At 40.0% G+C, this 26340-nt stretch overlaps 2 protein-coding genes across 4 annotated transcripts; both read right to left on the bottom strand.

The window, feature by feature from the left end:
* Positions 1-1683: 1683 nt before the first annotated feature.
* Positions 1684-17160, bottom strand: ern2 (endoplasmic reticulum to nucleus signaling 2). Of its 2 annotated transcripts, none has more exons than XM_044347431.1 (24): positions 16139-17160; positions 15147-15264; positions 15024-15057; positions 14135-14207; positions 13860-13932; positions 13068-13190; positions 12865-12966; positions 12164-12223; positions 11799-12015; positions 10998-11076; positions 10672-10822; positions 9231-9382; positions 8852-9040; positions 7862-7997; positions 7319-7423; positions 7115-7202; positions 6409-6598; positions 6135-6231; positions 5768-5967; positions 5499-5646; positions 4895-5022; positions 4480-4603; positions 4322-4389; positions 1684-4227 (listed from the first exon to the last, which is right to left on the bottom strand). In XM_044347431.1, the coding sequence occupies exons 1-24, from the start codon at positions 16226-16228 to the stop codon at positions 4045-4047; spliced, it is 2928 nt and encodes a 975-aa protein (XP_044203366.1). In that variant the 5' UTR covers positions 16229-17160; the 3' UTR covers positions 1684-4044. The 2 variants fall into 2 exon arrangements, with proteins under 2 accessions (XP_044203366.1, XP_044203365.1); XM_044347430.1 differs by having other exon boundaries at positions 7115-7205; positions 16139-17158.
* A 203-nt stretch (positions 17161-17363) lies between these two features.
* Positions 17364-26003, bottom strand: LOC122979732 (carbohydrate sulfotransferase 12-like). Of its 2 annotated transcripts, XM_044347432.1 has the most exons (6): positions 25793-25998; positions 21822-22475; positions 21461-21603; positions 19436-19564; positions 19081-19273; positions 17364-18002 (listed from the first exon to the last, which is right to left on the bottom strand). In XM_044347432.1, exons 2-6 carry the CDS (start codon positions 22368-22370, stop codon positions 17730-17732), a joined length of 1287 nt encoding a protein of 428 aa, XP_044203367.1. In that variant the 5' UTR covers positions 22371-22475; positions 25793-25998; the 3' UTR covers positions 17364-17729. The 2 variants fall into 2 exon arrangements, with proteins under 2 accessions (XP_044203367.1, XP_044203368.1); XM_044347433.1 differs by lacking the exon at positions 19436-19564 and having other exon boundaries at positions 25793-26003.
* Positions 26004-26340: the final 337 nt, after the last annotated feature.

Raw genomic sequence — 26340 nt, 5'->3', positions numbered from 1 at the left:
AAACTAACTGCTAGTCTAAATTGTTCAATCCCTCTGCAATTCAACTAATGCTCCATAGGTCTTACCTTGTCCTTGTTGAGGAATGCTTTATCTGATCTTTTTATTATGTTCTATCTTTTATGTCTAATTATGTCTAATCTTTAATCTTTTTCATCTAGTGCCACCATCAGGTAAATATTCACTTTGTCCAATACTTTGATTTATGACTTAATACCTGCAAACCTAATGACATTTCCATCAGTACTCTGTGTTTAGTGTTAATTAGCAAAAGTTAGCATGCTAACATGCTAAACTAAGATGGTGAACATTGTAAACACATGGATGATGATGCACACTGGCCCCAAAAGACCTTTTCCCTGTCTGTAAATCAGCAGATACATTTTTTTGAGTGTCACAACCCTGCAAAATCAGAATTTAATCCATTTAGTCCAATAAAATTTGAAAAGACTAGAAGAGCCACACGATTGAATTATTTTAACCCCATTCAAGTTAGCAGAGGGCTAAACCGGAAGTTAGCCAGCTTGGCCGGCAGAAGTATTTGGTGCACCGGCTCTATGGGCCACATGATCCTGGAAGATGCAGGTAATTTTATACCTGGAAGTCTAACTTTTTTGGCTTCATGTGCCACTGAGCAACTTTCATAGAAATGAATGGAGCCCCGCCTCCAACGCTGTATCCAATCCACTTTATACATCCATGATGTAGCCTCAGAACCGTTTGTGTGTCTGTAGACTCTTAACGAGTCTCTGTTAATTTTATCCCTTATGGCGCCTGTTGAACATTGAAAATGTTGATGTTCATCATATATGGCCTGAAGTAATTCCCGCTGTAATAAAGCCTGAGACATCTAGATTCTTTATTACAGGTGTAATACTCACATTATGTATCTTTCTCAACGATATCAGCTGAGGTAACTGAAGATAAAGCTGGTGAAGATGAACAGTTATGTCTTAATTATCTTCAAGTTTTCTATTTGTCATTAATTATAAAAGAAACACAATGAAGTCTTTTACTATTATTGTGACTGTAAGTCGTCTAACAGTGTTGAATGAATGCAGAGGAAGGCAAGGCCTCTTAATAACTGATTTTTACACTGAGACCTTCGCTGTTGGTCCTGTTTTGATAATATACGTTTGGGATGAAGATAAATTTCTGTTTAAATGTTTTACAAACCTGCTAAATCATATAGTTGATACAGGTAGTGGAGAGCAAAAGTAAAACCCAACTCATCTAAAATGAAGCTGATCTCCCCAATAAATTCCCCGAACTTTCAACATTTACACATTTAGTTTTTAAATTTTTATTTCATGTAATAGTAGCAGTGAGTCTTATTCTCTCCACTGTGAGCGGCTGTGGCTCAGGAGGTAGAGCAGGTCCTCCGCTAATCTGAAGATCGGCGGATGACAAGATACTTAACCCCACATTGCTCCGGATGGCTGTCCCATCAGTGTGTGAATGTGTGTAAATGATTAGTTCCCTCTGATGGGCAGGCTGGGACCTTGCATGGTAGCTCCTGTATCCATTCAGCATGTGAATGTGACACAGTGCAAAAGCACTTTGAGTGGTTGGAAGACTAGAAAGGTGCTATACATGTATAGTCCATTTACTATTTACTCTTACCTTCACTACTGTCTCATACTCACTTTGTCTACAGTGTTCGCAGTAATAATGAGGTCAACAAAATGGTTATTTTGAGTTTATTCTTCTATTAAAATCATCCTGTTTGCATTGGGGAAAAACTGAGAGCAGAGAACCACAGATGAGAACAAAACAAGTAAGAATTGATAGTACTGTTTACTCTTCTCCATCTTGGGTGTAAAAACTGAAGACAGGACTCGATTTATTTCGTTCTTTGGCACACTCAAAGTATCAATTTAATTCACTCATTCAAAAAAAAGTACAAAAGTTTGGTTCTTCATCATTCACTCTACTGCAGAACTATGAACAAACCGTCATCCAGTGGTTACAGGAGGAGATTTCATGGAGCATTTTGTGGTATTTTAATGAATTTCAAAAGTTCAGGCAATGCCAATAACACTCAGGAGAGGTGAACCTATGAAACATACTGCATTTCAGTTAAAAAAGGGTAAACATCACAAAGATGTCAATACATCTTTTTGCATTATTGCCTGAACACACTGGTGATCAATCGGATTTTCACAGCATGTGCACATTCCCCACATTTGAACAGTGTAAATGAATATTTTACTATTATACTCCATATATTGCTTTCAGTGGAAAATACATTTCAGTCAGTGTAGCTACTTTCAGTAAAGCAGTAACGTAAACACATACACACACATCAAATATATAAAAACAGCAAAGAAAATATTGTGGAGTCTTTTGCACTTCATACAGAAGAACTGTGAGAAACACAGCAGCAACAAAGGGGAAAGTAAACTGTTAAAATGGATAACAAATATTTCTTCTATGACAATGCAGCCTTGTAACACTGTACCTGTAAGAGCAAGACACGTTGTTTAGGAAACCTGTTGTCCAGTGTCTGTGTTGGTCACAGTGCTGTGACAAAGTTTGTGCACCTCACATGCAGTTCGATGAGCTTTGACACTCCAGTATGTCACCTTCCAATATGTTGCTATTTTCTAAATCAGAATTCTGAAACACCAGACATGTCATCTGGTTTTATTGGCTAAAAAGGTAAACTCACTAAATGTGAAATTTGAGCTACACTGGTGTTGACACATGATGTGTACAGTACTTTTGAATTCACTTTTTCATTTTATTGAAATTTATAAATCCATAAAATTAAAGGACAATTTGTTATTATTTTAATAGTAACAAAAAACATTTAAATTTCAGATTTCTTTAGACTAACTTTTGGTAAAAGTGAAATCTTTTTTAAAAAGTAAAATCTGTCAAAGAGCTCATGTGTTGTCATGATGTGTAAAAATGAATTTGGTGGAGGACACATGCTGAAAATAATCTGACACTTGAATCTCATGATTGTCATTCATTATGTGTATTCTGATGAGGACCCAAATTAAGATTTATTTTAAAGGGCGGGTACATTATTTTTTGAGTTTTTGAGGTTTTTATATCATTCTGTAGCTTCACATTATTGTTCAATATGTATTCAAATCAGAAAATTCAAATTTTAGTCAAAGTACGTATGTTTTAGTGTCAAAATGTTATTTTCTTAAACTCTTCTAAAAACTTTTTTCCATGTGACCTGACGTAGGTTTCTGCATGATGACGCTGCTACATATAAACCGATATAAACCTGCTAACCCGCCTAGCCAGTAGCTACAGAGACAGACTGAGTGATCCCTGTTACTGCTGCTCTGCTAAACGTGTTAACACACACACAGACGGAGCACGCACTGTTACTGCTGCTCAAAGTTTAAAAAATAAACTCAGAGCTCTTCTCCTGCCAGTAAATGGCTCCGGATCAGAGCAGAATCCGGTGTGACTTGCGGTTGTTATTTGTCCTGAAGCTCTGGCTCTACTCCCAGCTCTCTCCTCCAGAGCTCCCGGCACTCAGCAGCTGTCTGTCCCTCCGCTCCGTCCGGTGTATTAATAAACATCTCACACACATCGCCTGTAGTATATCTGGACAATTTTTTTGTGATCTAACTTACAGTGAGCGAGTATGTTAGGAAGACGCTGTCAGTGAGCTGCGTGTATGTGTGTGTGGGGTGGAGGGTCATCAGCACTCTAACCCACGTCACTGCTTTTTGCTAACGGCTAAGTGGGTGTTTCCATTTGGAAAAACTTGGAGGAACAAACTTGGTTTCGCCCTTTCAATGTATGCAGCCTTTGTACAGAGGTATGCACTTGTGCTTTCTTGTTTAAATGTAAAATAATTTTTGATAATAAATTTGTAAAAAAACAAAATTAAATAAATATATAAAACAACTCAAGAGATACACAAACTTTTCCACAGCACTGTATCTTCCCCTAAAAACCAGTTTGGGCTTTACAAAAGCAGTAACAAGGCACTGTCAGGGATTTCCTCTGCTAACACAAAGAGGACTTGTGTGTGTACAGTATGTGTGTGTGTTTGTGTGCAGAGTCATGTGACTGCTATTTGGCGTTGGGGGACAGATAATAGGGGTGAAACAGTCTCTCGTGGGCACAGATGTGCAGAGCAGCATGAGTGTGCATCAGTAACCGTGGAAAGCGTGAGGTGAAGTAGCTGACAAACCCTTCGGGCAGCTCGCCGAGAGTCTGCTGCACTTCCGGTGGCAACTCGTGGTAGTGATGCTTCTGTAACATGCAGAGTGCAAAAAGGTCAGAAACATACCGAATGTGTCAAGATGTTTCTGCTTGTTTCAAAACCAACAAAAGCACGCAGACTGACCTTATTTCTCATGGCTCTCAGCAGGTCTCTGACTGAGTTTCCTTTATATGTCCTGAACCGCCTCAAGTCTGGAAAATATACATGAAAAAATGTATAAAAAAAAACACTTATGACTTTGTTATCCTGCTTACACTATGTGGGCATGTTTGCGTGTGTACCTGTCTGCAGAGGCACAGAGATGTGCATCCTCCAGTTGGTTCGGACCACTGCTCTTCCTGCAGTCTCCAGTTTGACCACAATTGGACTGTCTGCTGGTTCCTTCTCTATACGGTCACTCACATCCTAAATACATACACATACAGAAAAAAATACTTTCTAGAGTCTACACACAGACACTTGAGGCTCGACGAAAAGACAGAAAAGCTAACAAAGGCCAGTAAAGAAGGAAAAATACACAACCCAGGTATATACTCATACCTGCTCAGTGTTGACTATCACAAAACAAAACAAAAATTTGATTTTTTTTCTAAAACAGCAAGAAATGACTTTTAAAAATGCATGAGACCTGTAGTTGCACAGGCTTTGTGAATGTATCTACAAACCAAATGAACACAGGGAGCTCATTTAACTCACCTGGAAAAAGAGCAGCTGCTTCTCAGGGCTCCAGAAGAACGGATGTTTGAGCACACAGGCAGTGGAGGGACGTGACTCCTCCTCAGCACTGATCATCTTCTCAATTAGATCCTGCGCTATGACGTCATCTGATTTGGAAATAAACCAGAGAGAGATAGATATTGTTTTCAGGCATTTCTCATCACAATTGTGCAGTTTGTTGTGATTGTTATTATTCAAAATGCAGCCTGAGACCTTATTCTTGTGTAAATTTTGCATTACAGAAATGTTTGAAAATTGCAAGTAAGCAAGAATACATTTGAATTTTTTGAAGGACTCATCTGGGTAGACAGCGCTGCCTGAGAGGCTCAACTGAGGGTAAGAATATATTTAGGGCCCAAGCATATAAGCTTGTTTCACTGACGTCTGATTTGACCTGCATTCAAGACGATGGCTCTGGTTTCTATCATGTAACGCAAATAAGCGAGGTGATTTTGTACGAGACGTTGATTAAACTGCAAAGATGCAGATTCCTGGAGGGACAAATCCACATCTAAGCTAATTATTTGTGCAGGAATAAACACTATAACCGTTATATCTCTGGTGTTAACAAACCAGCCCTCACCGTGTATATCCTCCATAAAATGTGCAAGTGAATATTCTCCTGACAGGATGTTGACCTGACGTCTCAGTGCATCGCCAAAAGGGTGCTGCCCTCTGCTGACCACGTAGTAGAACACACAGCCTGCTGAGAACACGTCCACTGCTGCTGTCTGAAGAGAGGAGAGAGGAACGCTCAGATACAGACTCAATATAGACGTCTATGCTGTACTTCAGAAAAAAATAACAACGTATAGTTTCATTTGCTGTGTTTTATACATGTGTGCATCCTACCGGTTTGTTGCCCGGAGTATCTCGCAGCACTTCGGGAGCTATCCAACCTTCAGTTCCCGGTATTCCGGACCGCAAAGAGAAGCTGCACCGACCATCTGGGATCTTTTTACAGAGCCCAAAGTCAGAAATGAGAGCTCGGACCCGACCCAACGCACTGGGACCAGAGAGGAGGATGTTTCTAGGCTTCAGGTCACGATGGACTAGAGGAAGAGATGATGGAGGGCGAAGTGGAAGTTGTGATTTCAGAGAGGCAGGTGGGTGGAGAGAGAGGAAGAGGAAACATTTGTTAGCTGTATGCAGAACTGATATACCATGTTTCTGGAGGAAGTAATTCAGAAAAAAATTTGTGTATGCGTTTATCTCGTACCTATGTTGAGTGAGTGGAGGTGTGAGAGGCCACACATAGTCTGTTCCAACAGCGTTATAGGATTCAGTTTAGGAAAGCAAGATGGATCCTCCACATACTGCAGACATAAAAAACACACAAAAATGTATATGTTAGTTTGGTCCAAAAAAAGGAAAAAAAAAAATTGTCATTTTAATAACATTTAAGGACCAGATGCTGAATATAAACTGCTTAACAGCTGTAAAAAGTGCACTAATGAGGTCTTACAGTACTTTGTTCTTTGACAAACACTGACCTGTTGCAGGGTTGCGGCGCACAGCTCGATGGCGATGTACGTGAAGAGGCGGTCTCTCTCCGTGCAGAAGTATCTGATGACATTGGGGTGTGTGTCAGACTCTCGGAGGAGCTGCACTTCCCGCTCGGCAACTTCAAAACACTCTGGCAGGATTCGCTTCACCGCTACGTGACGTCCATCGAACTGACCCCTACGTTCACGATAAAGGGCATTGAAAACACATCAACATCAACAAAAGTAGTTTGTCTGAGAAATTGTGAAGTTTGTTGGCAGTTTTATAGAAACTGCATGCTTAAATAACAGAGATTTTGTATATTTTAGCTCATTAACTCAAGAGTCATGCATGCTTTATGCTATGACTGATCATTTTCCACTGCATATCCTGCATTTTTATTTTGAGGAAGGCACTGGTTTGCATTGATTAGCTTCAACAGTTGAATACATCAATAAGGATAGTTTTCAAAATGGTCCCTGCATTACCACACTGCAATAATGAATTGATGGTTATTCTGCAATAAATTTAATGTAAACAAAAATCAAATATATAAAGCAATATAAAGTTATAAAGAGCGCTTTTTTTGTAGTTCATCATATAAAAATATGCAAATCCACTAATATGGTCCTTTGAGCAGGGAAGGTAACTAATGGAACAACGTATGACACACAATTAAAAACACACACACATCCATGAACTGATGCACAATACCTGAAGACAAAAGTTCCCGCTGTGCCATGTCCAAGGACGTCAGATGGAGTGAAGGAGATTTTACCCACCTGCACCTCCTCACTGTTTCCTTCTGACAGTGACCGGAAGGAAGAAAGAAGCAGCAAGAAATTAAGTATCACCTGAACAGTGAGGAACAGAAGGAAATAATATACAGTTTATCACAAACACAGTTTGTTGTGTTACCTGCTGCAGGTTTTTGCCCACTGGTGCCGTTTTTATCGACATCTGAGGTGCTACTGTTGTGAGTGTGAGGACTCGGTGGAGGGTCAGCGGGTGCAGGCTGGGAGTCTGGACACAGAAAAGTGAGGATGTACAGTATTTATGCATTTTTTTTTTTGTATTTTTTATATTTATTCCAATCGGTGGTTCGATTCCCGGGTCCTCCAGTCTGCATGTCGAAGTGTCCTTGGGCAAGATACTGAACCGCAGGTAGTCTCAGGAAGCAGGTTGGGAACTTGCATGGCAGCCTCTGCCATCAGTGTATGAATGTGTGAATGTTGGCATGTAGTGTAAAGCACTTTGAGGGGTCAGAAGACTAGAAAGGCGTTATGTAAATGCAATCCATTTATTACATAGAAAATATGAGAAAACTGCAGCTTCAACACTATACTGTGCATTTGAATAATCCTTTATTTCTCTGGTGCAATGCAAAGAAAAATGTTAAATCACTGGGTCGTTAAATGGTGGGAGAGGATTAAGAGAGAACTTCTTCTATCAGTTACTTACCACTTGAGAGGTTTGTGTCGGTAGAAAGGGTTACTTCTGAAGAGACAGGTGCCTGCATGTTGGTCTGAATGCGCTGGAGACGAGATTCAAAAGCCTCTTCCAGCTGCTGTTGAGTTTTCAGCTGCTGGGCTGCACGCTGGAGAAAATCACACAGATATAAATCACATTTGATGCTCTTGATCAAGTTTGAGATCAGTATTGAAAATATTGTGGAGGATAAATAAATACAAGTCTTTGAGAAAGATTATAAGATTATAAAACTCTCCTTTGCAACAGTGTCTATATAAACAGAGCAACTAACATTCAGCTCAAAGCTTGTGAAGGAAAAAACATTGAACTGTTAAATTACATTATTCAACACAATAACATGTTAGGCATTTGAGGTGCATGTCCCTCAATAATCACAATTTTTCATAACAAATTATGAACCATTAGTTCAGATGATAAATGCATTAATTTGGAAATATTTCTCTGCTGACAAGGTTCATATCACACAAGGCACTATTAGTAAGTTTATCATTAGACTGATTTCATCACTGTGTGAAGCCAATTTAATTGCATTTGTATAAAATTGTGCTCTACAAATAAACTTGACCTTATTATAATTAAGCAATTTAAGCAGCAAGGGAAAAAATGTAGTGAGTGTAGTGATAAGCTTTGGTGTAAATATAAAGGAAACTATAGCAGCTTTAGTATTAGTGAATGTATCTTGCATTTCAGGGTCCATTTGAGGGCATATCTTTCTTTTCCTCGTTGAAGTTTAGCCAAATGTAAATCACATGACTTCACATGGAGCTACTTCCATCATACATCCAGAAATCCATTTAAAAAAAAAAGACACTTTGAAGGTTTCCACGCAAACTACTCCCCTGAAAGCAGCCTCAACAGACCAAACTGAATACACCACTCTTCTTTAGGGGCATGCAGCTTGTCATTATTTACTCAAGAATAAAATTTGAAAAACTGCATCTTAACAGCACACAAACTCACAGCGGGGTAGGTGAGTGCGAAGGCCAGCCATCCTCCCAGCAGCAGGGTCAGAACAGCCAGAGTCAGACGGTCCTGAGTCAAATAAACAGGCAGCACAGCAGCCGGCCTCTGGGCCTGTCCTGATGTCCTCCCATCCGCACCTCCTCTATTAGCATCACTGTCGCTATGGCTACCAGCATCTGTCTGAAACTGAAGGACACAATATAATTAGGGGAACAGGAACAATAAGATTACTGTGAGGATTCACTTTTGTTTATCTGAGTTTTTCTTTGTTTTCTGTAAGTCAGTTTATGATGAAAGTGGTTATTAAAGGGGCGTTTAGCAATTTTAACCAACCACTGCAGTGCTGACACAGAAGTAGTTTAAAGTTGTGACTCACATAGCGCTGGTGGTAGTAGGAGGCCGAGGAGACTGGAGAGGCAGAGGAGCCGGGCGGTCGAGGAGGGATGACTGCCTCACCAGAACGCTGCAGGGTGACTGGGAAATCCCGCAGCATGGTGGTGTGGGCCACTGGAGGGAGCTCATGATGACCTAAACACATAAACACACAGATACAGTACATTTACAGTGTCTGTGTTTCTGTCAAGCTTGGGGTTTCCTTCTTGCCTCGTCAATACATTTTTGATGTAGGAAATTTGCAAACTTTCTCCCTAAGCTGCCTTTATAACATAAAGCTATGGTGTCTTTTACCATAGCTTGATTTTGTACAAAATGTTCAGATTTGTAAACTTGAGTAATATTTTTTGTAGAATTTTACATTTTTCCTATTTCCTCACCAATAAATAAAATTAGGGATGCCTCTCTATGCCTCTGCATGCAGTTTTAAGAGATGCTAAACATACAGTGAGGTTTTCTAATCTAAAATTATTGCCATATTAGTTTGTTTTTGCTCAAAACCAAGGTTATTAATGTGACCTGGAGCTTCTCTGCCCAAAAGGTATGAAAAACACATATTAATACTGGTTTCCTGTGGCTGAGGGAACATGTTTGCTTTCTTCTTCCTTGTCAAAACACGGTGCCTACATTAGCCACAATGCAACTCGTCTGCCAAGAGCTTGGTCAGAGATTCGGGTGTGTTATGCTGGTGGTGGCTAATGCAGCCTTGAGCTGCTAGCTTTAATAGAGATGAGGAGCAAGTCTGCAGAGGTCTGGTAACCTCACTTCTTTCTCCAGAGTGGAACCACAAAAAGGCTTTATGCAACTTTTTTCAAGTAGGCATCTGTACTCCCTAAGATTGTAAATAGACTTTGATGTGTAAAATCTGTGACGTTTCCCTTTAATAGTGAAATAAACTACTTTATTAATACATAAAATATAGTTTGGTCACACAAGCCATCCAACTTTCTAGAGTTGTTGATGTATATTTCCCTCCCTGGAATAATTGTTGCTGACTAACTTACTACGTACCAACAAACTAATCTAAGGAACATCCAGTAATGGAGGTAAGCTGGCTGTGTGTGTTTATGTGTGTGTGTGTGTGTGTGTATGTTTCTGTTACGTCATTGGAACCTTTTCCGGTATAAACACCGACCTTGTCGGGACCAGTAATCCTCATGGGGACCAAAGCCCGGTCCTAATGAGGCAAAACGTCATTTCTGAGGTCCTGATTCAGGTTAGGGGTAACGTGTGAATTTACGGTTAGGTTAAGGTTAGGGAAGGCATGAATTGGTTATGGTTAATTTTAGGGTTATGGTGGAGGTTAGGCTGTCCGCAATGAATGGAAGTCAATGGCATGCAATGTCCTACCAAGGATACCTGCGCAGACGTGTGTTTGTGTGTGTGTGTGTGTGTGTGTGTGCGCGCACGTGGGTGCATTTTACCTATCAGCAGCCAGTGGTTTTTCCGGCTGTTCGTGCTTCCTGGTGGATAGCGCACATCAGTGGAAGGTGTGATCTCACATTCGCCTCTTTCTCTTTCCGTCACTCCAGTCGTCAGTGGTCCCTCGATCCGTGCCAGGGTAAGGCCCCGAGGCTGCCATGGAAACAAGAGGCACAAATCAATCACAACAACTATCTTATTATCTACACCTGATCTGATATATTGTTACTGTTCTGTTAAACCAAGGGGGAGTAGCACCACAAACACATGACTTGGATGTTAGAGGAAACTGGGTATGTGATCAAAATCGATTAATAATGGAACTCACCACTAACGAGACTCCCTGGTGAACAAGGGAGGTGGAGGCATAGAGGTGGGAGTCCAGTTTTCCTACGTAGAGAGTCGGTCTTAAAGAAACATAAAAAACATTCCCTCAGCCAAAGAAGTTATGTTTTCATGTTTGCTTGTTTGTGTGTCTGTCAGCAGAACGACTCAAAAACTTTTTTTTTCCCCAAATGGTCTGGATAAATTGTGTTTTTAGATTTTGGGATTTCCACAGTAAAGCAATTATCAATTTTCAACCATAACTATGAAATGGAGATACAGACTTGATTCTCAGTTCACACTTGTATGTTTACAGGACATTGATTCCTTAAAATCATGGATCAGGACTCCTCAAACATGCTTCAAGTCAACAGTTTAATAATTGTTGTACATCAGTGCACAACAACAGACCTAACCATGGGTTAAACTGACTACAAGAAATCTTTGAAAAATGATAATACTTTGAACACAGCTTATCTTTTTGCTTGTGGTAAGCAAACGTGGAAGTGTGATAATATATCCTGAGGTATCCTGATACAGAAAATAACAGACTGCCTTGTTTGTTATTTTCAGATATGAGGAGATGTTATTGAGTATTATCACTTTAAATTTTAAAACACTTGCAACAAATAGTGGGTATAACAGCAGGTTGGGAAACTGTTCTTTTGTTGTGCTTCCTGTGAGCTTCTACTTACAACTTAGATGAATAACTATCATCAGGAACCCAAACAGAGGTTATGACTGCATGACTGAACAAGTTTCTATTCTTTCATTTGCATATGCGTGTGTGTACAGTTTCTCTTACACAAGTTGTGTTTGTGCGCTGGCTTGCTCCTTCACAAACTGATAGCTCCACTTCAAAGTGGAGTGCGTGTCTGCCTGGTCGTTGGCAGAGGAGAAGGTGAGGAATTGTAGCGTTTCCATAGCGAGGGACAGGTGGGGGGCATGTCTAAGCGAGTCCCCAGAGTACAGATAGACCCCCACAACGGGCGACCCGTAGTTCTGACTCCACAGAACGTCACCTGGAAGACAAAAATGGAGCACTTACAGTTTTACCAGAAGGCAGAGATGGAAATAACGACACACTCAACACCTCACACACTCTCACAACTACAAGAGAAAATCTTACAGTAAACAGTACAGTAAAAGTAATCTTACATCTCTCCTTACCTGACTCTCTGTCAACTGTCACAACAAGACCATCCCCACTCGACACAAGATGGGCCATCTCTGGAGGGGAAGCAGGTAGGACAGGTCAGTTTTGGACGAGGTGGAATGTGACAGCGTTGAGTTTTTTCAAGAGGTTTAACACTTTTTTTCATGTTTCAGGTATCAGAAGTGAAGCCCTTGGTCACTGCAGGTAATTCTTGGACCACTTTATCTGGTTATTCTTGTGCAAATATTAGGTGTCATTTGTCAAATGTTGTAATGTCCTGTGATGTTTTTGTGTTGTTTTTAATGTTTAAAAAGTAAGAAAAATGTCCATCCCAAGTCTGGGGTGGTGGTAGTGAGTTATTAGAAAAATACATTTAAAAAGTTACATTTTTAAATCTACATCTCAACCTTAAACTATATACATAGAAACTGACAACTATAACATATATGAATATGATTTGTTCATTCCAGTACAAGCTGTAGTACTATGACTGAGGGAGGTGCACAGGGTTTTGTTTCTTTCATTTTATATCCATTCTCTTCAGATGCACCCGTACTTGACAAACAGGCATCCAAACACGTTTTTATAATTTTGGTAAATGCTCTAACATGTGACAAAGCTGGTTCTGCAAGAGTGTTATCAGTTAATATTTAACCTGCCATGTCAGTCTCTGTAACTGAGAGTATGTGCAGGGACATGTGTGTCAGAAACGTACTGTAGTCTTGTTTCTCATCATAAGGTGGAGCAGAGTAGTCATTGTACGTAGCGTTCCATCGTAGCTCCTGTGTCTTGGTGTCAAACATGGTAACCATGTATTCTGGAAAACAAAGTTCCCAAATATTGAGCTAAGATATATGAAAACACCTCAGCAGTGTGTGCACGCAAGTGTGCATGCAAGTGTGCACCTGTGTGACATACCTGTGCGTCCTATGTAGAGCAGAGGAGTGTTGGGGCAGATGGATTCAGAAGACGAGGTGGTTAAACTGGTTTGCTTCTCGCCTGTCTCAGGATCCACCACAAACCACACATCCTGCTTTTTACCTGTGTGCGCGCACACACACACACACACACACACACAACTATTAAACCAACAATTTATGTATATTAACAATTTATGTGTCTTGTCTTTCATAATCTCACAACTGTGTCACTCACAGTAGGTTGAGTAGGTCATACATGTCGAGGTTTTGAAATGAGCAACTGCCAAGCGCCAAATGCGGGTAGATTTTAGAAGGTTATCCGCCACACTGGCAGATAAATGTTTGTAACAACATGATCATGTAATAAAATATCTGGCATGATGGCTCAGAGGAAATTACTCATGTTTGTCCCTCTACAGTGTAGACACACGCACCACATGCATCTAAACAGTGCCGCGAAACTGTAGGAGCACTTGAGACAGTCTGAAGGAACGCCAGCCACAGACCGTCTCAAGTGCTCCTAGTTTTGTGGGACTGTTTACCATATGAGACATCAGCTACTTGACATCACAGCTCTCTGCTAAACTGTCACTGCTGCTTGCTACCATTAATTAAATACCATAACATTTACAAGGAGTGAGTATATGTGACACAAAAAGGTAAAAATTATGCTTGGCCGTTGGATTTTTTCATCTACCAGTCCCCTTGACAGGTGAGTCAAAAAGTTACTTTTGGACACTGTACATGTCTCTACATATGTCACAGTCTCATACACACATACAGGTCTCACCTGTATAGAGGATACCATCAGAGCTCCTGCAGGGAGCTGACTGGACCAGCTCTGGGATGGTGAAGGGCAGTTTCTGCAGATAAATCAAAACAATGGGGTCAAAAAATGAAACCTGACACACAAAGACAAACACACACACACACACACACGCACACGCGCACACACACGCACACACACACACACACACACACGCACACACACACGCACACACACACGCACACACACACGCACACACACACGCACACACACACGCACACACACACTGTATTCCTCACCATCAGGCCTTCCTTGTGCTTTCCACCAAGTACATACAAACTGCCATCGTTGGGGTCTGGAAGAAAACCTGGCCTACAACAAAACAAACAAAAACCCCATAATACATACATTAATTAGATTAGGTGTGTGTATGGGTGTCATTTGAACATTTTTAAGCCTGTTGTCAATATTATACCCGAATATCAGTACTAATACTTTTTCAATACCTTACCTTGACTTGTTTGCTACAAAAACTTGTTTTTATTTAAAAAAGGAGTCAAACTTCTCAGATGTTAAGTGTTGTCTAGGCACACAACAATAACCTACTGGTTAAGACGTGTGCTATATATCCGCAACATCAGTGGTTCGATTCCAGGAAATAAAATTTACTATTTTGCGCATAAAATGCCCCAAAATGTTGTCTAAACACAAAACAGCCATGCAAGAATGTGACCTGAATAAAATACAAAAATTAGCAAAATTAGAGCTGCAACAACTAGTTGATTGACAGAAAATAAATCTATTATTTTGATGATCAATTCATTGTTTTGAGTAATTTTTTTTAACAAAAAACGTCAAAATTCTCTGGTTCCAGATTCTTAAATGTGAATAACAAATGGAATATATTTGGGTTGCTGACTGTTGTTCGGGACAAAAAAAGACATGTGAGGATGTCACCTTGAGCTTTGGGAAACAGTAATCAACATGTTTCACCTTCTATTGACATTTTATAGACGAAACGGCTAAACGATTAATCGAGAAAATAATTGACAGATTAATCAATAATGAAAATAATCGTTAGTTGCAGCCCTACAAAATTATGATTTAAAGCAGGAAACTATCTGATCCAAAAATAAGTCAAGAAATCTAAATGTAGTGTGCATGAGTGAATGTGTATGTGTTACTTACTCTGTGAGGTAGACAGGTACTTGAATAATGGGGTCTGAAACAAACAGGACAGAAATTATATGAAAAAAACTTTTTGAAATTAAATAAAAATAGGATATAATGTCAAAGTGTATATATATAAACCTTCTCGTAGGGTCCATTTGATGTCTCCTGACTGTTTAGAGACGGCATGCAGACTGCCGTCCAGCGTCGAGACGAACAGGAGGGATTCTGGGAGAGTGACTGATCTGACTCCTCCAACCTAAAACAGAGAGAGAGAGAAACTTTAGACCAGCTGTCTGACACTGTTCAGTCACAGTGTCATGTATCAGAGATTTTAGCACAGCATGTGTGTGTGTGTGTGTCTGTGTGTGTGTGTGTGTAAGAGAGAGAAAGTGGGTGTGTGAGTGGGTGTGTCACATCTGCCTGGCTGGAGTTGACAGTCCAGCCCCGCAGTACATTTCTGCTCTAATAATTACACCGTGTTCCTTCATGTAGCAGGATATCCTTATTGTCCCTCCTCCTTCCCAAGATTACAAACCGTGTGCTGAGAAGTTGTGTGTGTTTGTCTCAGTGTGTACGTGCGTGTGTGTGTGTTCACCGCTCCCTTATTTACCCACCAAGGCTTGGTAACTGGTAACACAGACTGAGGTAAAGGCAAACAAGATGTGCTCGGAGGCATTTACACACACACAAACACACACACAGAGTCACTTCAGAGGACATTACATTGACTTACATTAATTTTCCGGAGACTTATCCTAACCTTAACCCATAACCACTACTGGTCTAACCCTAACCCTAACCTAACCTTAACATAACCCTCGTGGGGACTTTCTTTGCGTCCCCAAAAGGAAAGCGAGGCAGACACACACACACACATACACACACACACACACTGTATTAACTTTCTTCGGGCAATTTGGACTAACGTTACCCAGCCAGCTAACTGAACACTTTCAACATGCTATCATGTCATGGCAACTTCCGAGCCTGAAATAGACACAGAAGCGCAGTGGGAAGGCAGTTGTTGTCTCAACTGCGCATAAATAGCTGAAGACGCAAACATATTAACAACAACAACAACCGAAACGGCAACAAGTTAAAAAAAAAAAAAAAAAAAAAAAAAAGTTCACCTGAAATAGTTTGCCCTCCCAGGACAGCAGGAGAAGAGACAGCAGCAGCCGACCCAGAGCCCCCATGACCCCCAAAACACTTTGTTTCATGGCTGTGAACAAACGGAGGACTGAAGCTATTGAACTAACAACAGAGGTCGAACTCTCTGTCCATTTCCAGCGCGGCCGTCCATCTGTCAGACGGTTAACACCGGCCGTTTGACGTCGTTAAAGCCCGAGGAGCGGCGGACAAACGCGGTAAACGTTAAACTACCGTTGCCGCTTTAAATCCATAACAACAGCAACGCAAACCGTTCTTGTCGCTATTCCATATTTCCGTGTTGGGACGGAACCGGTGACGTCAAAAAACAGGCTGTCAAGCAGCAGAGGGCGGGGCTGCTCCCGCGCTAGGCTTTGAGTGACAGGAGGCTCAGCCAATAAGATGGCGGATGAGGGGCAGAAGTGGGAGGAGTAAAGAAACGCCTGGAACCACGTGGAAACAGACAGCAGGGCAGTTGTGATTGCAACAAGAACGATGTTTTGTGCAATAGAAAGTGGTGGAGAACGTCATTATCTGCCACATACACACACACACACCACGTCAATTATGGTACATTTACTCAAATGTGGATTATTAGATGGTTTATTCATATAGGAAGGCTTTTTCTATCTTAACTCTTATTACTGTTTTCTTTATGTTGTGTTCTATGTTATTAAAGCACTTTTAGTTTCATTATGATTTTGGTGAAAATACTGTTGTACTTCTTCCCTTTATCAGACAGAGGAAGTGGAGAGAGGGCAGGACACGTATTTCTACTTAAAACAATTAAGTATTAGAGTTCTATAAAGTTATATGGATATTCTATCTTTTAGTCCCTAGTCAAGCTCAAGAAACACTATCATACGTATCCCATCATGCAACTAGTAGCCATTTTTCTTTAAACCCTTCCAGCCTGATAAATGCCTTTGTCTTGTGTCTTTTCAGTTTGTAATGTAGGCTTTCTATTAAATATTGTTGTTTTCACACACTGAATAGTTCTCCCAACGACTAGTAAACTGACTTTCATGTGTAAAATTGGTGCAATGTCCCTTTAAATAAAATTTTGAATGAAGGACTTCTGTTTGAAATGGACTTCTTTTACATTTTGGTATTGCAACTTCTTTTACTTCAAAAAAATTATCTGAATACTTCTTTACTTCTTCCACCATTGATTAAAACAACAGTAAAGTCAGAAAAAGAAAGTCAAACACTTATAAAAACATTTTATTCCTCTGCAAAATATGTCCCTTCAGAAATGTCAGCCAACACTTAGCTCCAGTCCTTCCCCCATGACTTGTCAAAATACTGCTCAAAGTGCTTTAACATGAGGCAAAGAGACTGTGATTAAGTACCTTGTACATGAGTGTGCTTCAGAAATGAAAGGATGACAAACAGAGACAGGTTGAAGCACAGAATAAAATAATACTGGCAGGCACTTCTGTCGTTTGAGGTATGCACAAACAAATGAAACAGACAGCAACATCTTTTAAAGGCATATACTGGCTGTGCGTAGGTAGGTGAGGTGTGGGCTCTACACACAGTGCAGCGCCCAGGCCTTTGGCTCTTTTAGATCTACTGGTGGAGCACGCTGTCAGGTTTGGGATAACCAAACAGCTCAAAGTCTGGTTTATACAGCTCATACAGTTCTTTCCTCATTGTAATGGGAATCTGTGCAAACCAGTCCCTTTCCCAGCTGGCTGCAGTTCGGTTTCGAGCCCCAGACGGGAAGCGGAGGAGATGATCCACTTTCAGAAGCTTCAGCAGGTGCTCAGCATCTGTTTCCAGGGTTTCTAATCGCCCAATGAAGTCATACTTCACCTGGCATGGATGGCACAGGCGGTAAACCTGAAACACACAAAAAACAAGGTCTAAACTTTTAAAACTGCATCTGTTTGTGCATTTGTGATTTTGTGTGTCTGCCATGACTGTTTCTACCGTGTGTGTGTGTGTACATTGTGTGTGTACGTACTGTGTACTAGCATAGATGAAAAACAGGTTGCACAACTCTACTTCTGTTCTGTGTTTTATTAACCCAAACGTTGCCTTCCTCGGTGTGCACCTAATCTAATTTTTATTACTTTAACAGACTTCAATTTCTTATGGCTCCACAGGTCTACACCACAGTATGTGTGTGTGTGTGTGTGTGTGTGTGTGTGTGTGTGTGTGTGTGTGTGTGACCTCTCTGAAATCACCATCATTTAGATGCTGTATTACATTATCTGTACATCCACAAATCATTAACCTTAACGCCCTCTGTATATACAACTCTATTTATATATATTCAAGTGAATGGGAAGGTGTGTCCCAACTTCTAATCTAACACACTGTATCTAATCTACAAAGCAGAAATAACACAAAAAAACAGAAACAAAACATGAAAAAATAAAAATAAAAATAAAAGAAGATAGGATTTCTCTTCAATTAAGTCTATACTGAAAAATACCTGCATGCAGACAGACACACCACTGAATGTTTTGAGTGTGCTGCTGATGGATGCAATTGCCCCATAATGCAGCACATGACAGAAAAGGAAGAGCTGCTCACAGTCTGAAAAAAACTGCATAAGATTCGAACAGTGTTGTGGTCGCTCTAGTTGCAGCTGACACAAAGAAATTAAGATTTCTTGTACACAAACTGCAAAAATAGAGTCAACATTAGTACAGAGTGTTTACTTCATAGCAGTAGTATGTAGTATGGAATTAAAGGGGGACAGGAGCAACCTCATGTAAATAAAGAGTTCAATTCAGTTCAGTTCATTACACTAGTATGGTCTTTTGAAAATAAATGTAGAGGTGGTGGGTTTACTGTAATAGAGACAGATTTTGATCTGGGATCTCATTAAATTCAATTACATTTTATAAATGAAGTCAAAATTTTAAATGTAGTCTTGCATGTGTGTCATGTGCCTTTGTGAGACAGATACCTGCCGCCAGTGTTCATTGAAGATACTCTCCTTCTCAGTCTCTGGATCCAGCAGATACGTGATAAACTGCTGAAAGGTCGGTTTGATTCCTGCTGCAAACGCCTCTGCTGCAGTTTCTGGCAAACTCCCAGACACGTTACCATAACGACGCAGCATGACTGAACCAAACTGCCGGTAGAAGTCCTCGTTGGGTCTTACAATCCAAGACAAACACAGATAACACAAACTTTAATAATTTAAGAATCATAGAACTGCTGTTTCATCAAAAGTGAAGCACGTTCCTCTGCCTCGACCCAGCACACAAACACACAAACACACACACTCTCTTTCTACCCATCCATTAACAGACACACACCTTCCAAACTTGTTCCTGAAGGCAGAGATGAGACGTACAAAAGGGTCTCGTACAAACAGAAACTTGGTGTAGTGCTGGAGCTTGAGTGCCATCAGGTGGCGGGACAAAGAACCATAATGGCGCCAAAACCTGGTAAAAGACACATAGACGCATACACAAACACACACAAACACAAACACACATACGCAAAAAAATCATGAAGGATCATCTGTTAGTGTTATTGGATTGCAACCTCAGTTGTGATTGTGATGTTTGCAGGATCAAAATCCGTATGTTCAGTTTGCTTAGTTCAGTCTGTTCAGTTTCATACAGGAGTGAAAACATTTCACTAAATGACTCGAGAACAGAGCCAGATCTGTCTAAAACGTGAAAAATATGTGTCTTGTACAACGACGCAGATAGGAATAACACTGGATCGGAAACTCATATCCAAACACAGACAGCTCCCGAGGGGCAGAGAAAGATCTGCCTGTACTGCAGCACCAAGCTCCGCCTGTCGTTTCCACTCTCCTCTTCCAAGTGTCAACTCAGTAAATAACTCCTTTCGCTTGCACATAGTTCAACTCACAGCTTTAGTATAACTCAATATCGAAGTGTTATGCAACTTTTCATTAAATAATTCCCTTTGAAAAGCAGTTAAAACAAAAGACAATACACTGCTGCAGAGACCTTCTAGATACATGCATGAGTTTTAGAAACTAAGCTTTGTTAAGTTTTAAATAAATAAATGATTACTGGGACGTTTCTTGTAATTGTTAAACTGGAATTTTTAGAAGTGAACCTCACGTTCATTACAGAATTGTTAAGTTATCTCATGCCTCTGGTTTAACACCCCGATTTATGGGTTCATTTGTCTATCTTATTATTGTGGGAGTGAGTTATGTGCTGTGTTTGTGGCTGTCCAGTTTTCCTGTTTAGACACATTTTTTGGTCTGCCTGTTTTGCATGTTGATTTGTTGGCCAGATGTTTTTTTTACTGAGCTGTTAAAACATTTTTAGTTCAGACTTGGCTTCTCTGTGTATTTGTAGGAATGTGGTTTGTGTGTAAGCTTTATGTTTTCTAAAGAAAGAGAGTTTGTCTAATTTTGGATCTGTTGCCTAAATATACAGGGTAAAGTGCTCTTATTAATCAAAAACGTTTGAGATTAGTCTTGATATAGGCGTCAGTCGTGTATTTTGGTCCAGTGCTGTCAAAGACTTAATGTAATACATAGATGTTCTTCTTTCTGCTACTCATTAAGTAAAAATGATAATATTTTGTGTAAGCGCTCCCATCTTTCTAAACTGTGCAACTGTTGAAAATATTAAACCCATTTAGCTGCTTCAGTTTCAGAATCCTGGTACTGTGCACGCTGACTCACTGTCAAATACAATGGAGCCATCGTTAGTGTTATTAGTAACATCTGTGCTTTTTCCACTATGACGAGTAACACACAAAGTTCACATCCCCTGTGATTGTGAAAAGATCAAAAAATCCCGCACACAGTCACTTTTGGTGATTTCCTGCTATGAGAAGTCAAAATGTTCATTTTGAAAAAGTCCTGTTAGGGTACAGAAGTCATGTCCTCAGTACAGTATCTGGAAATTTGGGGATTTCAATGTCCTGAAGAGGATTTTATATTGTATAAAATTACACACATGGTAGATTTTGAGGGATTTTTCACATGTTTTTTTAGTTCTTAATATCTTAAAATGTGATTTTTGTATTTCTCCCACCAGAATTATATTCAGGCAACGTGGAGAAAGATTTGAAACAGGATTTAGGGAGTTAGAATTTACATTTAATATTACTGAGCGGTTAAAATGATGAATAAGGTTAAAATAATAACCAGAAAATAATTAAGATAAGTTTTTTTGGTGGCTAATCAAACATTTCTTCAGGGGTGATTTTTTTCTTAAATCCGTGCCTAAAAGTCTTTATATCAAAACCTATTTGATGGTTTTGATCAATTATTATCAACTTTACTTGACTCCACAATACATCTGTGAGTATTTATATGTACTTAATGTGTATGTGTTTCATACTTGGCAAAGGTGAGGTGCAGAGAGGAGTTGTGTACGAGGTCAGGAGGTACAGCCTCTGGGTCAGTGTAAGGTTTTCCTGAGGAGGGCGAGATCAGAGACTGAGACAGAACCACCATCACTCTCTTCCAGTTGGTGCACGCTACCTGAACGGAGAACAATAATAGAAAGAAAGAAAAAGTGAGATGTTCAGACAGACGAGATGAGGGACTATGAACGTGTGTCAGTGTGGATGTGTGTATTCACCGGCTGCAAATTGCTGGTGGGAAAATGGAGAACTGTGGTTTACATTCTTGCTATTTTTCTCACACAAAGAAAACTAAACAGCCTCCCACACAAATACACACACAGAAGACAGCTGTACCTTGGGAACGTAGCAGTAGATAATCTGGTGTGTGTCATCCACTATCAGGTGATCCAGCTCCCTGTTGGGGATCTGCTCAAACGCCCGAGTTCTTCCAGGAAATTCCATCGTGTCCTTTCCTGAACACACATCCATGATGCTCTGCTTCCTCGCCTCCTGCTCCCTCTTGTCGACTGAAGCACGACTCGTCTCCTTCTCCTCATCCTCCCTTGTTTCCTCCTTCCTCTTCTCTTGTGTTTCCTTTCCCTTCTTCTTGTCTTTCTCCTCCTCCTTTTCAGCTGTTCCTCCTGTGTCCTCGGGGACACGTGTCGTGCTGGATATGCTGGTGGTGGTGGGGACTACGGAGGAGGAAGTGGTCCTGGCTCTGCTGGTGGAGGGAGAATGTGAAGGGTCTGCAGTCGTCGTCTGAGGGTAAAAATTAGAGTGTTTGGGGTCCTGCAGCGGGTAGAGGTTGAAGCCCCTGACGTCATCCCAGTAAACGATGATCACCAGGATCATAAACAAAGACCCCACGATGAACGCTACTCGTAGACCCCGCCAGGTTCCCATGGTTATACTAGATCCAGAGCCGTGATTGGTGAAGACAAGAGGTTATCTCAGCTCCATGGTCACCATCTATCACGGAAGGACCCACTTCCTGCTTGCCAGCTGCAACTGAAAGAAACAGGAAATGCGATTTAGCACTAAATGAAGTAAAAGGAAGTACGGACTGGTGTTAAAATATTGGGTATGAGCAAAAACAGAAGTAGAGTGAGATTTCGGATTTATTCTTTAAAAAAAACAGGAAGTGGTGTCATATACTTCACCAGTGGAGGAGGGCACATTCATTTAAGTACAATTGTGTTTATTAAATTAATTTCATCCTACTTTATACTACAACTCCACTGCATTTAAGAGAGAAGTATTGTACTTTTTCAATGTGGGGTTCAGGATCTTGCCCAAGAACACTTCGACATGCAGATCTTCCGATTAGTGGATGACCTTAACACAACAGTTAACTATAACAGATCTATCCTACATGTTCTTTGGTTACACACAGATACTGCCAGGTTACCATGGCAACAACAAGCCATTGTGCTAAAATCAATGGTTGAGTGACACAAAAAAACATTAAGACGGAAAAAACTAAATATAACATACTGACATTATAACCTGCACATACAGTATGTTTTAACTGAACCTCCAACATGCCAATAATCATTTTTCACAGCAGACATTTTGACTTGTGTCTTTGTAGAAAAAAACACAGGTGTTAAACAATGGCTCCATTAATTCAAGTGTCTAAATAAACCTTTGCATATATTTGCCATATCATGATATATATTGATGGAAATATATATCATATTATAATGATTTCAACCCTATTAATCTATAAATAAACTCATATTGATTATAGGAAGATAATAACAACCAAAGAAACAAAAAATAATACTTTTCTAATCACTTAAATTGGTAAATTAGTTTAGCCAATCAAGCTTAAGTAAACTGTAACTCTCAAATACAACTTTAATAGTTACAGCTTCACAACAGCTAAGATTTCCTCATCTCCTGTTTTATATGAAGACTTTATTTTCTTTTTAGCCAACGTATAGCAGTGGTAGGATGTAACTATAAGTACTCATGCACCTAAACACAATATTCAGGTACTTGAGCTTTACTTGAGAGTATTTCCATTATATGCTACTTTATACGTCTTTATTTCAGAGATAAATATTGTACTCTTTATTCTGCAACATTAATTTGAGAGAATATTATTTGAGATAGTCCCTAGTTACTTCAGATTCAGATTTTACATTTTAAAATGTTGTGGCTGGATGAGCTGAAGTCAGTAATATCATGTCATATCATATTATATCATATACTGTATGTTTTTTTAGGCGATCTAAAACCTTAAAATGCAAAGTAGTAGCCTGCACTATACCATCACTACTAACACTTAGACTAGCACCATTCTGTTCATAAGTACTTTTACTTTTGATATTTTAATTACACTCTTATAATACACAGGACTTTTACTTGTAATTGAATGTTTTTTTACTTTATGATAGGCCTATTGCTTTTACTTCTGTTAAAAGATCTCAATTAGGGCTCAAACTAACGATTATTTTCTCGATTAATCGATTAGTTGTTTCGTCCATAAAATGTCAGAAAATGATGAAACATGTCCATCACAGTTTCTAAAAGCTCAAGATGCAACTTAAAATCTCTTGTTTTGTCCTGATAATAGTCCACAACCCAAAGATATTCAGTTTACTGTCATATAGGACAAAAGAAAACTGAAATTATTCACATTTGAGATGCTGGAAGCAGAGAATTTGGATTTTTTTTTTTCTCAAAATATGACTCCAAACAATTATCAAAATAGTTGGGGATTAATTTAATAGTTGACAATTAATCGATTATCATTGTAGCTCCAATTTCAATATCATTCACGACTGGGAAAATATACATTTAAGACTTTAACCTTTACATACTGTTCAGGGTTTTACCCATTTTTACATATTATAGCTGTAAAAACATGCTGTACACATTTCTTTTAGCCGGACTTTTCCTAATGCAACCCAGAATATACAAAAATGGAAATAAAATGTATGAATTTTTAAAAAATTTTGTGCAGCTGATGTACAAATGTGACTCGTATTTATAAAGAAAAATCAAAAATCACCATTCAAACATGTTGTATTCTTTATATTCTCCTGGACCATAATATAGTGAGACTGTGAATGTCTTTCCTCCATAAAGGAATATAATACACTCTGTTGGCTCTCTGACAGCTTCGTTAAGGACTAATCAAACATTTATTAATGAGGTATTTATGAATGTGAAATAAGATTTGTGGTTCAGAAGGAGATTAATGATGAGTCAGAATATGAACAGTATGTGAGGGTTAACTTCAACTCGTGATGAACATTAGTCTTTTTTCTCACCTTTTAAAGTGTAACTTGCTGTAACTGTTACATGCTATATGGTATGTTTGTGTTTTTGAGTGTGAAATGGTCCAGGGGCCGTGGGAACCTCGGGCTCCTCTCTGGGCGCTCAGCTGTCACAGAGATGTGAACAAACGGGGCTGTGGGGGTGGAAGCAGCTTCACTTCAGAGCCTGCTGGAGGGTTTACACCCCCTTATTGTCTACCCCATAAAAACATCTGCTGTTGGGGAAAAATCCTGGAAAAAATGACGGCCCCCGATAAAATAAGTGAGAAAAAGAAAGTCTGAGGAGGGAGGAAGAGAAACGCAGGAAAAAAAAAATCCATCAGCTCATATGTTGACAGAGAAAATTGTTGTCTTTTCTCTGTGGTATGTCTTTCCACGTTTTAACTCTAAACTCCACGTTGACTGCATGGGGCTATTTTGAGAAAGCAGGACATCCACAAACTCTTGGCACACGCCTTACACGTGCGCACAAACACGCGCAAAAGGGAAAAAAAACTATTATAAATATTCCCATATGAACTTAAAATGTGTCAATAATAAGTTTGCAGAGCAGGTTTTAGCACTGTTTTTGTTTTCAATACGGTTTCAATTTTGTTTATAAAAGGGGCTGTTTTCGTTTTTTTTTTCCTTTTTTTTTTCTTTTTTAAATTATTTCTCGTAAACTAACAACCGCCACCTCCTTCTGATCGTCGGTCGGAAAACAGCCTTAATTTATACAGTACACAGGTTACAATGTGCCCTTTCACTGTCCCTCTCTCTCTCTCTCTCTCTCTCATGCAAGAGGACACTTTCCTTCACCTCCACTGCAGCAGCCGAGAGAAAAGCTTGGAGTAATTTTCCTCCACAGACTCCCTCTTCTTCCTCTCACGAACCTTTTCATCTGGTTCTCTTTTGAGGTGGAAGAAAGCCCGGTTCTGTTCCCTTTATGCGCCTCACACCGGGAGCATCACGGCGACACTTAGATCAAAGCCTGTCTGGTCTCTCGGTGTATAAAAAAAAATGTTACCATAAATCTGATTCTTGTGTGTTTTATCTTACCCGGCTGATGAGCTCCATGGTGCCGGGCGGTCAGCTCCTCTTTGTCGGCTGCCTGGTGCGGTGTCCCCCTCCTCTCTCTCTCTCTCTCTCTCTCTGTCTGTGTGTCCGTCAGCCCGGTGATGAGACCGGGTGGGCACGACGGGACTGACTGTAGCGGTCTGCACTCTACACAGACTGGAGCAAATTCTCGCGAGATTTGGGGGATAGCAGCCACCCATACCACCCACCCAGCCATACCCCCGTTTTACACACACACACACGTTTATTTAGGTCACTTTTGGGGACATTACATTGACTTACATTAATTTCCTGGAGACTTATCCTGACCTTAACCATAACCATTACATGCCTAACCCTAAACCTTAACATAACCTTAACATAACCCTAATCTTACCATAACTTTAAAGCAAGTCTTCACCTCAAAATTAATGATTTACGTTGAGGGGACTTGCTGTTTGTCCCCATAAGGGAGGCAAGTCCCCACAACATGACTGTGTAAACAGATTTACGTCCCCACAACATGAGGAATACCACACACACACACACAC

This window comes from Thunnus albacares, chromosome 3 (genome assembly GCF_914725855.1).
Source record: "Thunnus albacares chromosome 3, fThuAlb1.1, whole genome shotgun sequence".
Classification (NCBI taxonomy): Eukaryota; Metazoa; Chordata; class Actinopteri; order Scombriformes; family Scombridae; genus Thunnus; species Thunnus albacares.
Note: the sequence above shows the minus strand (reverse complement) of the source record. Positions and strands in the feature narration are given on the sequence as shown.